This window comes from Diadema antillarum, unplaced genomic scaffold, assembly GCF_040938485.1.
Source record: "Diadema antillarum isolate AM-2024a unplaced genomic scaffold, OU_Dant_1.0 seq00001194_RagTag, whole genome shotgun sequence".
Taxonomy (NCBI): Eukaryota; Metazoa; Echinodermata; class Echinoidea; order Diadematoida; family Diadematidae; genus Diadema; species Diadema antillarum.
This window is the reverse complement of record NW_027271990.1, coordinates 1-17,630: the sequence shown is the minus strand read 5'-3', so window position 1 is coordinate 17,630 and position 17,630 is coordinate 1. Positions and strand designations below refer to the sequence as shown.

General features: G+C 38.7%; 1 protein-coding gene and 1 pseudogene across 1 annotated transcript; one reads left to right on the top strand and one right to left on the bottom strand.

Moving 5' to 3' along the window:
* LOC139744602 (pancreatic alpha-amylase pseudogene) overlaps positions 1-15,105 on the top strand; it is a 28,106-nt pseudogene extending 13,001 nt beyond the window's left edge.
* Positions 1,872-12,960, bottom strand: LOC139744603 (organic cation transporter protein-like). The gene is made up of 11 exons (XM_071655033.1): positions 12,635-12,960; positions 11,056-11,316; positions 10,385-10,488; positions 8,312-8,466; positions 7,390-7,558; positions 5,840-5,975; positions 5,297-5,385; positions 3,961-4,169; positions 3,457-3,565; positions 2,761-2,970; positions 1,872-2,302 (listed from the first exon to the last, which is right to left on the bottom strand). Exons 1-11 carry the CDS (start codon positions 12,797-12,799, stop codon positions 2,194-2,196), a joined length of 1,716 nt encoding a protein of 571 aa, XP_071511134.1. The 5' UTR covers positions 12,800-12,960; the 3' UTR covers positions 1,872-2,193.
* Positions 15,106-17,630: the final 2,525 nt, after the last annotated feature.

The window sequence follows — 17,630 nt, the reverse complement described above, 5'->3', positions numbered from 1 at the left end:
GGTCCGTGTCACAAAACCTTTACATAAAAAACATATACATTTTTCTTTCAAATTCTATATTTGTCTCAATAGATACGAATGACATTGAAGGTTAAGCAATTCAGAAATTAAGATTACAATCAAATTCTTAACAATTGTGTTTATTGTGTTGGTTTATTTGCCATGTTAGTGATTGATGTATATACTTAGCAGTTGTGAAGTATTTTTCAATCTTTTTTTATTAGCCAGCACGCATACATATTCACACAGAAGAGCTTGCTTCCAAAAGGCGCTTGTCCGTAGGGATATACTGCGCCAGTGAGTTGGAAGTTGAAACCTACTATTTTTAAATTTTGTCACATCTTGTCCATGCGTCAAACGATGAAAACGAAACACGAATTGGAAATTCAAGTCGAACGATTCTTTTTTTATTGTTCGTGAATATTCATATCAAATACAGTACAGGGAGTTATTAGCATGGTTCAAGTTGATTTCAACAGCATAAATCTTGAATACATAACCTACAATGTGCTCTTCGCTCCATTACAGTGGTTGAAATAAAGAACAAAGATGAATATACATATTATACGCATCGTACACATGCACAAACTTACCGTAAGCGTCATTCGAGGGTTGTACAGAGTAGCGATAAGAGGAAGAACGAGTTGCTGCAGATGTTATCGTGACAGTTTGGTAAGAGTAGAAAACAAGCACTAGCTCGATAAAGTGTCTCAATTTTCCCACATCCGTACCTTCTCATTTTGAAAGTCTTTGGTTTCTGTCGTGAGAGCACGCGCGAACAAAGGAGTGATCCTGATGCGCTCGCAAACTTGAGCTTTGTACTTGCTCCGGAGCGCCCTTTTTAGTTAAAGAATAATCGCAAGGCTTGCGCGTGTGTGTGTTTGACCGTATGTTTTTCCTTCAATGCTAACTTGCGGTTTACTTGTTCATCGCTTTCTGTCACTGCCATCACAACCTAAATGTATGTGACACACACACACACATCTGCATTTATGTCTATAATTTTTGGAAGGAGGCTAAAGGAAGACTAAACAAAACTCATCCAAGTGTATTATGCGTATATTATTACAACGTGTACTTTCAAGTCAGTTTGCATGCATTATGATTGTACATTGGACATTATATTAGCCATTTCATACAGCTTTACACGTTTAATTGCCATTGCTGGATTAAAAGACTATACTCCAATTTTTGAAGTCACAAGTACTGAAACGATATAAAACAAATAATTGAAATAGAAATACAGAAGTTTCATTCATCATAAATTAGCATATTCACTCGAGTTATGCAAAGAGAAACATATTTCTCCCTGCCTTTAAGTTTGAAGGGGATATGCAAGTGAACTTTGATTATGGTAGATACTAAGTAAATGAACTTATGTGAAAATTTACTTATTACTGTGACGAGAAACTTGAAAAGGTTCTTCCAAATCGGATATGCTATTACACTGTGATTGTATTGACCGACGCCATTGATGCACAGACCATAAGCAGAATGTGTCATCACTATCTGCCGAGTTCATGAGTGATGACCACGTCGATGATACTACAGCTGTACTAAAAGTTACATTCCGAACATTCGTTAACTTTATACGTTAACCCAAAATAAACCCGAAAATAAAAATGGAGTTAGAATGTAGTAATTTAACATCATTATGATATGACGCATTAAAGGGGCTGTCCGCAGTACTGGTTGAGGTGGGGATTCGTGTTTTTTACATTCCTATGTGAGGTAATGAGAAACCTCTTACGTGTATATGAAAGAGCATGTAATTTTAAGAAGGATTCAACGTTTATTTGATGAAAATTGATTTTTAAATGGCTGAGATATCCAAAAAAGTGATGATGATGATAAAGACTACAGGCCACAACTTTATTAGGATCTCTTTGTTTCACCTTGTTTTTGGATATCTCGGCCACTTCAAAACCGATTTTCATCAAATAAACGTTTATTTTGATACCCCTTAAAATTGCATGCTCTTTGACATCTCATAGAGTGGTTTCTGAATATCTCGCAAAACGTTAAAAGCTAAATCCTCACCTCGACCAGAACTGTACACACCCTTTAAAGCGTGTGCGTTTGTAGTCTCAGTGGAGAATAATTCACCGGTTTATTTTCCGATTATTTACAAGTTGTTTATATATCATTGTCGTGACACCTGCTTGAGTTGCTGTTGTCAAGCATCCTCAAGCCTCAAACAGGATCACCATTCGCCATTCCATTTGCTTCCTGATATTTGATATTAGCGTATTCACTTCCTTGTACAGCCTGTATTCCTTTCCTCTGTCTCGGACCGGCTCTCCTGCAAAAACATCGTGGAAGAAAATACACATTCAGAATATAAGCTGTACAAATTTTCAATGTCAAAGAGAAAAAAAGACAAACTTAAAGTTCCTTTCTCTGTCATGTTGTTAATCTTATCAGAGAGATTCAAAATTTCAAATCAAGCATCGCGACTGTGTTGCGTGGGGCGCATCTTATCTATGCAAATCTCTTTCTTTTGCGAGTTTTTTAAATTTGTATATACAAATATATAATATATATTACATATAAAAAATATATATACTATATGTATATATATATTATATATACTATATATATATATATATATCATATATATATTGAAAGAAAGAAAGGGAAAACTGACCAGAAACAAATGATAGTGAAAACTTTGAGCATAGAAAACGGATGAAATCCCATTTTCTTTGCTCAAAGTTTTCACTATCTAGGTATAGTATACATAGATTTTTAAAAACTTACCAACCAATATTTTCCCCTTCTTCGATGGTTTCTGGAATCTTCTTGCCACGCGTTTCGGGTAGGAAGACAGACACAATGCCGGCGATGATGGACAGTGAGCCGAAGATTACCAGAGGTAACGGATCCCAGACTGACCGTAGAGCTATTATCTGCGGTCCCAGGATGTTCGCCATGTTAGAGAAGAGAGTGCAGGCACCCAATGCCTCATTTCTTTAGTTTCCAGAGAAAGACAATGAATGACCACAACACTCAATATCTGAGTTTCGCAATTTTACATGACCTATGTCAACAAAAGAGAGAAGATGTTTAGGCTTTATTAGCATTCATAAAATACTCAGTTTATATCGATATATTAAGCAGATTGGAAAACATGCGACGTGTACTACCTCTCGTTTGCACAGTATTATGACGTCATAACAGTGAAAAAGAAAAACTATTTTGTTTCTGCCATGATCGACTTATGTCAAATTGAACAAGAATTTTTACTCAGATCATGACTTTGTACACTTAATCTGTACTGAGACTGTCTGTACTGGCAAAGAGATATAGATATAGATAGATAGATAGATAGATAGATAGATAGATAGATGAAAAGATAGATAGATAGATAGATAGATGATAGATAGATAGATAGATAGATAGATAGATAGATAGATAGATAGATAGACAGACAGAAAACTGCTATATATCGCTCACCTGACTGGGGTTGGGACAATCTCCACGGCATGTAGATAGACGATGCTAAAAGACGACGTGATTGCAAACTTGCCAACCATGGCTACACAGGCACGACCAACACCCAACGCTTTTGTCATGTGAAAGAAAGAGAGAGAAAATAGGAACAAGGGAGAGAGAGAGAAAAAAAAGAAGATGGCTACAACAGATACGTACTGTATTTTGTGACGTGTAATAGAAAACAATGGACATGATATAATTTTCTGAATGAAATGAGCGATGTTTTGTGAGTTTTGTTTACACAGTGCAAACATAAGTATATTACATATTGTAGACACGTATGGTCCCACTTCGATATACCGACGCAAAAAAGGTGATAATTGTTTCAGTAATTTGCATTTGATTAATGAAACATAAGCGATGAATTAGTGGATCACTAGACACACACACACACACACATGTCGATACATTTTGTTTGTTTATCTATTTACTGATTTAACTAAGCCATTAATTGAACATTCTCACGAATGAATATTGTTGCCAGGAGAGCGATCCCTGCAATAAACATGCAGGCCATGTACGATGGTCGTCTGCCAAAGTAGTCGATGGGATGAATCACGCCGAAACAGGCGGGAATTTCAACGGCACCTGCTATGGCGAAGGCGATGTAGACATTGACACCGAGACTGCCGGTGCTAAGCGAGACTCCGAAGTAGACTAGCGTGTTAACGATGCTTCGAAGGAACAAACAAAGAAACATAGTGAGTCCCTTAAATTGTCCTTATGGCAATCAATAATAACAGCTTTTATATCACATATTGTCTTCCGCATTAATGAGACTTGTTCAGTTCTTGGTCTACACAGCGTCATGCAACCAAATAATAATAATAATAATAATAGTCAGTTCTTAGAAACGCATAATACCATAAGATAGTCTCTGTGCGTGTGTACAAAATTAATGGAACAAACAAACAAAATCTTTCACATATTTCTCTATTCAAACATGTAATCAACAATTGCCCAAAAGGTGAGTTTTTAACACAGATTTGAATTTATCAAAATCTGTAATGCATCTAACACTGAGAGGGAGATTATTCTATAATGAGGGTGCCATTTTTCCAAAAGACCTATCACCATATGTCTTAGATTTGACACTTATTTCAGAGAGGAGATTTTTTGATTTTGAGCGCAGATTACGACCAGGATGATATGGCTTGATGAGTTCACTGAGATATGCAGGGGCATTTCCGTGAAAACATTTGAATACAAGGGTCAAAATCTTAAACCTGATACGAGCTCTTATGGGCAACCAATGAAGACTACGAAGAATGGGAGTTATATGATCAAATTTCCTTTTGCGTGTCACAAGCCTTGCGGCTGAATTTTGTATCCGTTGGAGTCCTTTCAGGTGAGAGTCTGGAACTCCAATGAGCAAACCATTATTATTATCCAAATGACTAAAAATAAACATAACATTGGTACAATATTGGGTATTATGATTATTGCTATTTGGGGGCAAGCATACCACCACAAGTGTACCTATTTCAGCGATCTTCGTAATGTAGACGTTTTCCTAGGGATACAATATTTTTAAATCAACTCATACTTATGGATCCATGACTTATTCTGATGATGCTGGTAATGACAATGTATGATATCGATAATGATATTGATAAAAGTGATGATTATGTTATTGATAACATTAATAGTAATCATCATCATAACTACGCCGTTAATATAATTATGAGAATAATTCTAAAAAAAAACGAAGGTGGTGATAAAGATAAAGATGACAGGTAAGAGGAATGATAGCAGTCTACTAAGTTTAGTAGAAATCAACCATAGAAATAATTATACTTACAGATTGAACATTATGTTCAGGGTATACATCCTTAAACGAGGCTTGCGCAGTAGATCCATAAATTTTTTCTCATCCTCTTTCTTAACATCCTGTAATGAATGATCATAAACATAACATACGTACGTACGTGTAAATCATTGTATAGTTATATGTTTTTCTGTGTGGAAAATGTGTACAATTTATTATAATGTACATTACATACGAACTCTGTATAATATATATATATATATATATATATATATATATATATATATATATATATGTGTGTGTGTGTGTGTGTGTGTCTGCAGTTTCTGTGCGTCTCTACGGTACAAGCATAGTATACGTACACATACACATTGCATGATACAAATCTTACCGAAGTATTACATGTATCTAGACGATAATTTATGCATTTACCCGTGCATTGATGTGATTCTTTTTCGCGCAGAAACCGACTATAGAACCGGGTGTCCAAATTCATAGTCATTACTTGAACGAGGAGTTGAAGTTCATTTTCAGCACTAATAGTGAAAAAATAAGAATGAATCAACTTCAACCAACCTTCTCAGTGACATCAGTGAGGGTAAATGTCTCTGTAATTGTGACTTTGTTGACCTTGGCCAGTTTCCTCACTATTTTGCGAGCTTCTGTTTCACGGTCCCTGGACAGTAGCCATCTCGGAGATTCAGGCACAACTCTGATTCAAAGAAATAAGAAAGGGAGAGAACGAGAGAGGGAGAGGGGAAAGCATCTCTCGTCATCAATTTTTACGGTGCGAAATTGTACTTTTTGTACCTTAAAATAAATATAGCTTATAATGATGATGCCAGGTTGCATACACATGTATTACATTTTGAGTGATCCACGTATTACAAGCCTTGCTGTTTAGTCAACCACCCACTCTGTCCACCGTTCAACGTATGCATTGGTGTTCTTAGTTTCTCTACTTAATTGAACATAATCGTATTATAGACGTTACGACCTACATTGTGTAATGTACTTTTCCAAATTGATCAAACAATATGATTGTGTAATGCATGTTTTTTTCCTTTCACTCTTTAAATACATGAAATACATGAAATTGAAATAAAAATAATAAATTGCACATATCGACAACTTTAATTTATTCTATGACACATGTCCTTTCTTCTCCTTCGATTCATGTGAAGAATACTATCCATTTGTATACTTTAATACCTAAAACGAATCCTTCCCAGTCATAATCCCGCCTACAGCATGTGGCTTATCCGACCCCAAATCTGCATTAGAGAAGAATTTGCTATATAACTGTATAATTGTGCTTTTTTTCTCTATGTTTCGGTCATTGTTGTACCCGTGCTCCCCATCTCAATCTTTAACTCGACTTTAACTGGGACTTACGCTCAACAAGCTCGCTTTTAAGTAGGTTCCTTCATATTTCTTCAGCATTCTTTCACAGATTCAAAACTTCAGAGATCGACCACTATATGTTTTATATATTTGCAATATTTTATGTATGTCTCCAGCTTGATATCATGTACTTCATTTAATTTTGTTATATTTGATGTATTTTTTCATCGAGAAATATGAAAATAAATCGAAATTGAAATTGAAATTGAAATTGAAATTGAAATTGAAATAATCCTCTTAAACGTCAAACGTACCCACACTCTTTTTTATATGCAGATATAACATCGCAAAATCTTTTACTGTAGACTTGACTATATAGCTGTATTCCTTAGAAATTACGCAGTTCTGAAATTCAGCCATGCTATGTTTGTTTCTAAATTGAGAACATTTGCACTTTCTTTCTTTTACGTTAATCTTGGCGTTCTAAATTGAAGTAAATGCTTTATTCAGTATACAGCAATACAGTGTGAGAGAGAACTTGCTTTTTGTGCATTTTTAATATATGTTCTCCTCCTACAGGGTCATGCAAAATTACAGTTCTAAAGGACACTTAGTTGTGGCATATTGATGCATTGTGCATGGTAATGTCTTCGGGTTGCTGATAGACCCCCCCCCCCCCCCCCCAAAAAAAAAAAAAAAGTTTGGAAAATTCTGAAACTGAGTTTGGATGGTCTTATGAAAACAGCTAAGGAATATTTTGTCTCTGAAAAAAAAGTACTTACACAGACAGCGGCAAAAGGATGGCTGGTACAGCAGAGATGATGAGGTAGAAATGCCGCCAATTTCGGATAAAGAAGGCGATAAGGGCTAATAACATGTAGCCGAGTGAGCAGTAGACCCAAATCGCATTACCCGAAATGCTGCGCTTGGACGGGCCAACAAATTCGTTGGCTGTTGATGAGAATAAGAAAAATACCCCACATGACAGGGAAATTGTTTAGAATATTGATTAGAAGATAGAAAGAGACGAAGACAGAGGGTGAGATAAATGTTCTCAACAATAATAATGATAGCAGTAATAGTTACTATTTTTTAAACATTACGCCCCCCCCCCAAAAAAAAAGTTATCGTGATATACGCTATGTATACTAGCTCATAAGTATTGCATTTACAAGAATACCCATATCTATATAATCAGTTCAATGACATGAAATAACTTCCAGATTGACAAAGACCAATACTACTACGACTACTACAAATACTACTATACTATTCTAACTACTAAACCTACTACTACTACTACTACTACTATACTACTACTAACTAGTAGGATTACTACTACTACTACTACTACTACTACTACTAACTACTACTATATTACTATCACTACTACTACTATCACTACTTCTACCACGATCACTACACCACCACCACCACTATTACTAATACTACTCATACTTTTACTACCACTGCTACTACTACTTCGACGACGACTACTACTACTACTACTATACTGCCATTAATGATAATGATAGCAATCTCGGTTTTGAAAAGTGCGATAAAACTGATGGTAACGGTTATCATGATTTGGTGCAAGACATAGCTTTAACGACCGCTGTAAAATCGCTTGAGTGAATGTAAAAATGTATCTGTGAAGGAAATTTCCCTCAAAACTAATGAAATAGGTGAGAGAAATGCGTATACCAAGGACGAAGGTGGCAGCAACCATGGCATTAGACGCGGCTCCGGCAATGAATCTTCCGCCGAGCAGAACCCACACGTTGGGCGCCAAAGCCACCACAATTCCAGCCAAACTGACTATTGATAAGGCGGTAAAGACGACCCTGTGGCGGCCAACTCTGCATAGAAATCAATAGGGGATAATCATATATATAATAATATATATATATATATATATATATATATATATATATATATATATATTATTTTCCGTTACTTAACGTTTGACATTAGAGTCATGTCCCATCTTAAAAAGAAAATACCTTGATGATGTGTTATTTAATTTTATCTCTCTCTCTCTCTCCGCCCTTGCTGTAATGCTTTCCCTCTTTTAAAACCAGGCCAGTTTGTTTTTGTATTTTAGCATTGTAAACGTCGTCGAAGATTGATTCGGTACACAAGGACTTTTTATGGCGCAATGCCGCTCGTTGAGAGATCTTGCTTATCTTTCTTTTCGAGGCATGAGGTTAATGTACTCGCCTTTTATTTACTATAGGTCTATATAACAAACGTACTTTTACAGTTTTATAGGTGATATGAAATCAAAACTCCATGAGTGCAACAAGTGAATACATGGATTATAATAGGCAGTATATAGTCCAATTCCCTCGAATAATGACACGCACCGTATGTCTATTGATTAATATAGGACCAATAACGAAACAACAAAACGCACATTCAAAGAAGCTCGATATGGAATACATAGAACATACAAGTCTTTACAGTAGCGGTTGTCCAGTGGCCCAGCAGGGCCACCCGAAATAGATGCCGGCCACTATCATTTTAGAAATTATATGTTTTGGTAGCCTGATCGGGCCTGAAAAATTGCAAGTGTTTATATTTTTCTCATCAAAAAAGGAGAATAATTTGGGACTCAACACATAAAAACTACACATATTTATAGCTCGATTCCGCGACCAGGCTGTCAGATCGCAGACGGTGTTCACGGCTAAATTCGACTGAACTATTTTTTATAATATATATATATATATATATATATATATATATATATATGTATATATATATATTCTCAGTCAAATTTCACTGCCAAGTTTTATCTATCTGAACATACAAAATGTAGGCCTATCGGTATACCCATTTGCGTGTACAAATGTCAATGCTCTCAGGTAGCCCAAAAGAGTAAAATGAGTATGTGAATTGTAACATGCGAGTTTGGGGAATTGAGTCTAACTCTACTCGAGCCTATCAGACTGCAGTGCAAATACACAGCGGAAGAGGGCCCTCTAAAATATACTTCAGAAATCAGTTCTATTAACCCTCTGGATACGGACTATAGTTGAAACGATCATCCAATGCACTCGAAACGTGTTAAATAGCTGTAGTGTGCTGTATAAGATAAGCTCAGTCACAATGCAGTGCGTGGTATTTGAAGCACTAACAGAGACATTCCAGACGATTGTTGTAATTTCACATCACGTGATACATAAATCGATACTGCCATGTACACATTATTCGTGGATTGGTTTAGCTGATAAACCAATACATAAAAAAAGAAACAAAATACACTGAACAAGGATGATGATAAAGGAATATTACATATTCTACAGTAATGTAGCAATGTTATTCCATTACAGTGCCACTTGCTCAACGACTTCAAATGTATAGAACTTATGCATACTTTCTTCTTTTGTTCTGCTTCCTTGATCACTTACATGCATTCTTCCGTGACGCTACTGCATCATCATCCTCGTTTTTTTGTGATTTTGTAATGAATTTTGGAAACATTCCTATCCCTCATCCAAATCACTATAAATTCTAAAACTCTGTACCTACTTCTGTATAAGCAATTTATAGATGTTCAAATGCTCAAGTCTGAAAATCATCCGGAAATCTCCTTTAATCGTACCTGATAATTTTACATATAGTTATCATGGTTTATTGTATTATTTCATTGTTTTATTAAATGACTTTCTTTCAGTGTTTTTCTTCCTGGTTTTTTTTTTAACCACAATAAGTAGCCTAAGTGTCGAGCCTTACCTAGAACATAGACCTATGCCTGCAAGATATAAATCTTACTTGTCAGATAGCGTTCCTCCTACTATCGCTCCGATTGCATTGCCAGCAAAGAACAGGGATTGTTGTAAGGTGATGAAGTGTTCTCCTCCGCAAACCAGATCGAACTGAGTTTGGGGACACGACATACGAAATAGGCCAATTGATGGAAGTGGAACATGCTTTAATTGATATCTTAATAAACTGGGTTCAGTTCATGAGACATGAAGGCAATCTTTACTAAACAACGAAGACAAGTGACAAGGGACATGACTGTAGTTGAATACGAAGAGACATACCTTCCCTCCTGTGGCTCTCAGTACGTGGCTCTCTAATGAAATGGAAAGGCGCTGTCATGCAGCATTATTAACAGTAGAGTCTTTTTAACGTCGAGGTAATTACCTTGGCTGGCTGGGGTAGAATTTGGTGAAAGTTACCGCGACAACGTTTGACAACATTTTGCGGGGACCGTAGGCAGGGTAAAAAAGAAGAAGGGAAAAAAAAGCTGTCGCGGTAACTCTAGTTTGACATGTTTGAAGGGCCCTGTTAAAACGTGGCTTCTGATTAAACCAAATACCGAATACCGTTTTTAACCGTTCTTAAGAATTTGCTTGTGGGATTTTTGTGTTTGTTGTTTGTTTGCTTTGTTTTACTTTTTTTTGGGGGGGGGGGGGGCATGTCGTTCCAGAACTCACATCTTGATTCATTGTGGTGGTCAAGGGGTCCTCGTTGTAGTACATCCAGCCGCCATTGCAGCCAATCGTCGGAAGACCCTTCGGATTGAGATCCGGCGAGAACTCAATGCCCGTGACGTTGTATCTGTGGCAGCGGTCGTAGACCTTCTCATTTTTGGCGCTGTAGTTCCACGGGATGCCCACGTCTCTCTTGGCCAGGCTGCACTCCCATGTGGTGTTGAAGCCGTGAGCGTCGCAGTCCACGGAATCCCATTCCGGTATCTGTGCGATGGCGAGAAATAGTTTCACTGCGAATCCATCTCTTATTGTGACTAAATCTCACCAGGTGCTCAACCATTTTTCATTCAAGCTGTAAAAGGAATGTCATGAAGCGGCGAATGTTTAAAACACAGAAGAGTTCACAAAACAATTCTGATACTCTTATTACATATTTTGCTTTCGTCGAAATTGTTTGCAAACTCACAGTGTATACCAACGGACTGCATTTTAAGTCATCCCAAAGCGCTTTTTCTAGCTAATTAGGAATGTTCAATATTTGAGAAAAAAAAAAATCTTCAAAACGCCGGAGTAGACAAACTCCAGTCACCATTGTCAAGTTCTCCCGAATGTTGTTGATATCTCCATCTTGAAACACAAAGAACCCGCTCTCCATAAGTGAAAATTGATATTTTTTTGTATGAAAAAAAAAAGATTTATTGAGAACAATCCATTTATCTGGAAGTCTTGAGCGGATTGTTTGAGCAGGAGCACATAACTTTGATAGCATTAAAAAAAATCAAGCATTTTTACATGATGAATAATGGGCTTTTATTGGTAGGTAAAGGACGATACAGATATCTTACTGACAGCATTGAGTAGTTTGAATAATGGCATTTAACTCTTCAACCACAAGGCAACATTGTGCTACTGACATGGGATTTCTTGAAGCTTATAATTCTTCATCATTTAGAGATATTAATATCGATGATTTCCGTTTGTCTTTTTACTCTAGGTTTTTATCGTAATTGTTGGACATAGCTGAAAACGAAGACCAAGACTCTCATTGAATTTGATAAGGTCTATAATCTTAATGATTATTCTCGGAAAGAATGACTTCTTGATTGTGTGGGGCGCTGTGGCATAGTGGTAAGATTCCTGACTCTCAGTCGGCGGTCCCGAGTTCGAATCCTGCCAAGTGCAAGATTTTTTTTTTACCCACCACGTCCCTGTCGACCCAGGTGTATAAATTGGTACCTGACAATGCTATGTCGGCTAATAACAAAGACAGGCCCCCCTGGTAGGATAGAATTGTGGCAACGCTGACGAGACTACCCCGAATAGAGATAAAGACCATAATAATGTGTGTGCATGTGTAGAGTGTCACCTAGAAAAATCGGATAGAAAGTTTTGTCAAATGTTTGTATATAGATAGGTACGGTGGAGAATTTTTTTTCAAAGAAAACTAATGAGAAAGGATCATATAAACTGTAAGATATTTCTACTGACACTGTTAATGCCATGTCTACATGAGTTGCTTGTCAAATACTAGTAGATAACTGTACTTTTATACCAAATACAAACCACACTAAAACCAACTTACCTTACACCAGTGATCCGTGTCGCCAGAAATGAACACTGCTCCAAGAGTCTGCCATGGTGCTATGAATATCAGAAGACATAGCAAGTTGAATATCACTATCTGATAGCGACCAAATTCACCTAATTCGTAAAGAACGTCGTCAAATTTCCGCTCCCCTTCCTTCATGCTGCAACTTGAATTATAAATTATCTCAAGATTATTTTCTGCAACTTAAAAAGGAAAAGGTTAATCGAGATTAAGTAATGACGCGCTTTTAGGTAAATGTGGCTATGCAAGAGAGTTCTTGCCTAGTGGGTCCAAGAAATATTGAAATGGCGAGTCCCAGGGAAGTGAGACAATCGACTGAAAATTATCAGAAGAAAGAGATGCAACCTTTATACCCGCGTTAAATCACCCGAGGCTCCGCAGAATCATTAGTATGTACCGTGGTTTCAATGTTTCGACGATATGATTTTGACCGTTCAAATGCAAGTGCGACCGTGCGTTTGAGTTTCAGAATAGAAGAGCATACAGATTGATAAACTTTGAACCACTCAAAGCATTATACTGTTGACTTGGCAACTTTATCTCCTTTGTGACCCTACATGATCGCACAGTTAATCTTAGATATCTGAGTATTTGTAAATGCCACGTAGTAAGTGCGAAGGATTTGTTTGTAGAGCCATTAAACAAAATTCATATAAAAGCGGTATGGTTTAGCATATTTTGTGCTGTTTTTTTTTACTTAAAGTCAAGCTCTTCTGGTGAATTCATATCTGATTGACATAGAATGAACAGACAGCTTTATACCAATTATGTAGCTAAATGGCTGGAACAGAGTAGTGCTATGTTAAGCTGTGTGAGCCATGAAGCTATATGTATCGGTATATTTCCATTTCTTCTAATACAATGTAATACTTCACAATATTATTTACTCAAGTATAGCCACTATGTAAGGGGGAAAAGTCTAATAAACAACAACAACAACCACAACAACAACAACAGCAACAACAACATTAAAAAAGAAAAAACACACAAGAAGACTTATAAAGCAAGAGTATTTCAGGTAGTCCAAATAGGGAAAGAGAATGAGCCGATGGCAAGGATACCCGTCTGAATCCATTTTACGCAATCCTCTGTCTGGGGACACGGGCGTTTGCTTTAAGTTCAAGTTTCTCTTAAGTTACAATCAAAGTTACTTCGCCTGAACACTATGAGCTAAATCATTTTGTTACAATCCTTGCAGTTCTCAGATCGTTTGTACATGCTGAGACCGTCTGCTCAGTCGTCTTACGATGAACCACCAGCGTGACTTTGACTTTTAAGACTTACGATGACGAGCTTCACCAATCATTATGAGTGCTGAGAGACTATAACGCACATTTTGATGAGACTGAATGTGGGGATGATATTCATAGAGCTAACTTCAAGATTTTGCAGTTTCACGTGACTGTAGTGAAAGAAAAAAAAATGACAGCTGAATGAAGCACCTCTGGTAGAATCTGAAAATTCATAGAATGCCAGTTCAGGTAAGCGTCAATAACACTGGATGTCACTATCCGCCATGATCAAGTTCTTGTCCTTGATAGAATGTATCTAATTATTTGCCTCTCCTTCACAGTGAAGACATAGGGTCCTACATTCATTATTTGAAGACAAACCAATCGGGTTGCTGATGCATATACCTCAGGTGATACTTGATGCGATATATGTAAGCAAATTTACTATTTTATACGAAGCTGGTTAAAAAAACCCAAAACATGTGGTATCAGCGAGGTACCAAAGATAACACCAACACTTCAAATTAGCGTAACGTTCTGATTTTGCTCAGATCTTCACAGATTTGTTTTTGTGTACAATGTATATGAGAATGAACTTCCATCAGGCAGTTCTTAGTGCAGTAGTCCACCCCACCCCCACCGCCGCCCCCTGCATAAATTTTGTGGTATGAAAGAGCGTAGTCTGTTATACCTGGATACTGTCCTGTTCAATCATTTTTAGTGTGTGTATCACCATGGACCTACTAACGAATGGACTTTCAACGAGTCCAACCACTTTGTAGTATAATACGAGATCCAACGTTCGTAGATGTGTGTATGTGGATGGCGTCCAGCTCTCCCCCTCTCTTTCTTTCTCTCCCTTTCTCTCTCACTCTCTCTCCATCTACCTCTTCCTTTCACATTATTCTCTCTGTGCTATATTGGGCTTACATTTTTTCTCGGATTTATATCATGCTTCCAGTTTCTTGGGACCTAACGGATTCGGCGGGGTCCAGATCTCACCACCCCATGAACATCGGGTTATCTACGAACCTTCTTGGGACCCGAACGTCAAGCGTCCCTGGTATGAGAGCTATCAGCCGGTGAGCTACAAGCTAGGTAGCCGACGAGGTTCGCGGGAAGATTTGATCGACATGGTGCAGCGATGTAACGCCGCCAAGGTCCGGATCTACGTCGATGGGGTAGTCAACCACATGTGCGGAGAAGATGCTGGTAAGAATAAATCGTTCTGTACGAAGAACTTTCATGTCATTTCAGTTAAACAGTGTGTTTGCAGCTCTGCCTGCAGTTTGTTCGCTATTAATGTATATTATACATAGAGTGCAACTCGTCAATATTGGCTTTTTAGTTTTTCATGGTGGTTTGATATTTGGAATACTTTGTGTTATAGAATATAATAATGAATAGATTTTAATTGCGCTCATAAACATGATAGGACCTACACACATAATACGTATGTACTTACATTTATACATCAGTGTATGAAGTTATCTAAAATTCATTCTCATGTCTCATAGTAAAGGACAAGTTCACCTTAATATATAAAAGGATGGAGTGAACAAATCATTAATGCATCAATATTAGTAGAACATATCAGTGAAAGTTTGAGGAAAATCTAACAATATGTTAAAAAGCTATGAATTTTCGGAGTTTCAGTGCTGCCATTGCTGGATGAGAAGGCTACTTCAGTTTCGCACAATAAAAGAACACTTGACTTGCTTCTTTTGGGGAATGATATTAACCTTAACATATACATTTACATCTGTATGTCAGTAGCAAGCCGAGGGAATGTGTAGGTCCTACTCCCCCCCCCCCCCCAAAAAAAAAAAAATAAATAAATAAATAAAAAATAAAAAAATAAAAAAAAATAAAAATAAATGTGGAATTCTCTTTATATTTTCTTATGTCGTTCTATACGCATGAAACATCACAAACTGGTTGTCTCATCCAGCAGTGACTGCACTTAAACTGACAAAATTCATATTTTTTCTTGAACGGATTGTCCGATTTTTCTTCAAACTTTCACTGATATGGTCTACTGATATTGTTGCATTCACTCAATCCACATCAAGGTGAACTTGTGCTTTAAGTTTTTACATCTAATGTGAAAATTTGATGTTGTTACTTGAATTATTTCAGTACTTAAGATTTTTTTTTAAGACTCCAGAAATGAAATGACTCATGTGAACATTAAACCTTGAATGGGTAAGCTTGGTTTCAGTGTGCAAGCAGTCAGAACTTATATGCCCCCACAAAAAAACAAAAAACACAAGAAACAGATAAACGCACATAAAAACAACAAGACATAGTTGACATACTCGTGTTAGTGCAATTCTTTGGAACAAACAGATCGATTCTCCATTACACACTTTCCACAAAGCCGTTCTAGCAGGGGCACGCCAGCTTAAGAAATGAAACAAAGATTAAGAGTAAACCTATATAATTTGGAGATTGAACAAACACGATTACCCCTGCTATTTGTAATATAATTTATAACCAACCATTCATTTCGTGTATTCTTTTTATCGTAGGTTGGAGAAAGTTCGCCATTGCTGGTGACAGAATTTATACGTAAAACGGCATGGATCTTGAGTTTACAAAGAGTTTACTTTTGAAATAAATGAACATTACACTAAAGTTATTACAGATTGAGGATATTGAATGGTTTCCATCGCACATAACTTCGTGTAAAGTTACTCTTTGATTGTAGAATGTGAGTTACTATAGACTGATGTAATTTTTTAATTTTTTTCAATATAAGAGCTGGAAATGAAAAGTCGCAACAAGTGAGTTCATTTCCTTTTTTTTTTTTAAATTCAAATAATGATACGATTATGAGATATTATCTATCAAACCTCAGGCCAGAATACTTCTAGACAGTTCTTGGCAAGGGACGATGAGGTCGCTGTTTTATAACGGGGCCATGAAAAATTGAGAAAGCCGGTGGCTGAAGAATAAATGCTTTTCGTACCCGATGCACACAGGTCAAGATTACGGCAGTGCAAACTCGCCCGTGCTCGTTTACGTTAAGCGCGCTCGTTCCGCACGCCGCCGGGGGGTGGGGGTGTGTGTAGGGGGGGGAGGGGAGGGGGGGCAGGAGGGGGGAGGTGGAGGGGGGAGGGGGGGACGGTGGGGAGGAGGGGAGGGGGGGGAGGGGGGGGGGGGGGGGTGGGGAGAGGAGGGGGGGGAGTGGGGGTGGGGGGGGGGAGGGGGGGAGGTGGGGGGGGAGGGAAGGGGGGTGGGAGGGGGTGTGAGGTGGAGGGGAGGGGGGGGGGTTTGCGGGGACGGAAGGGGGGGGGAGGTGGGGAGGGGGGGGCGAGGGAGTGGGGGGGGAGGGAGGAGTGGGGTGGATGGGGGTGGAGGGGTGGAGGGGGGGGTGAGGGTGGGGGGGAGGGGGGTGGAGGGGGGGGCGGGGGTGGTGGAGGGGAGGAGTGGGAGGGGGGGAGGGGGCGGGAGGGGTGGGTGGGGAGGGGGGTGGGGGGGGGGGTGGGGAGGGGGGAGATGGGGGACGGTGGGGGAGGGGGGAGAGGGGTGGGGGGAGGGGGGGGGAGTGGGGTTGAGGGGGGGGGGGGAGGTGGGGGTGGGGAGGGGGGGGAAGGGGGGTGGAGGGTGGGAGAGGGGGAGGGGAGGATTGGGCGGCGGGGGTGAGGGTGGGGGGGCGGGGGGGCGGGTGGAGGGAGGGGGGAGAGGGGAGACGGTGGAGGGGGGGAGGGGGGGGGGGGGGGGAGGAGGGGGGA

Coding starts and splice junctions, on each gene's coding strand:
- LOC139744603 (XM_071655033.1), bottom strand. CDS start 12,799: ATGAAGGAAGGGGAGCGGAAATTTGACGACGTTCTTTACGAATTAGGT. Junction 11,317..12,634: donor ACACGGATCACTGGTGTAAG/GTAAGTTGGTTT, acceptor GCCATCGCACAG/ATACCGGAATGGGATTCCGT. Junction 8,467..10,384: donor GGAGGAACGCTATCTGACAA/GTAAGATTTATA, acceptor ATTTCTATGCAG/AGTTGGCCGCCACAGGGTCG.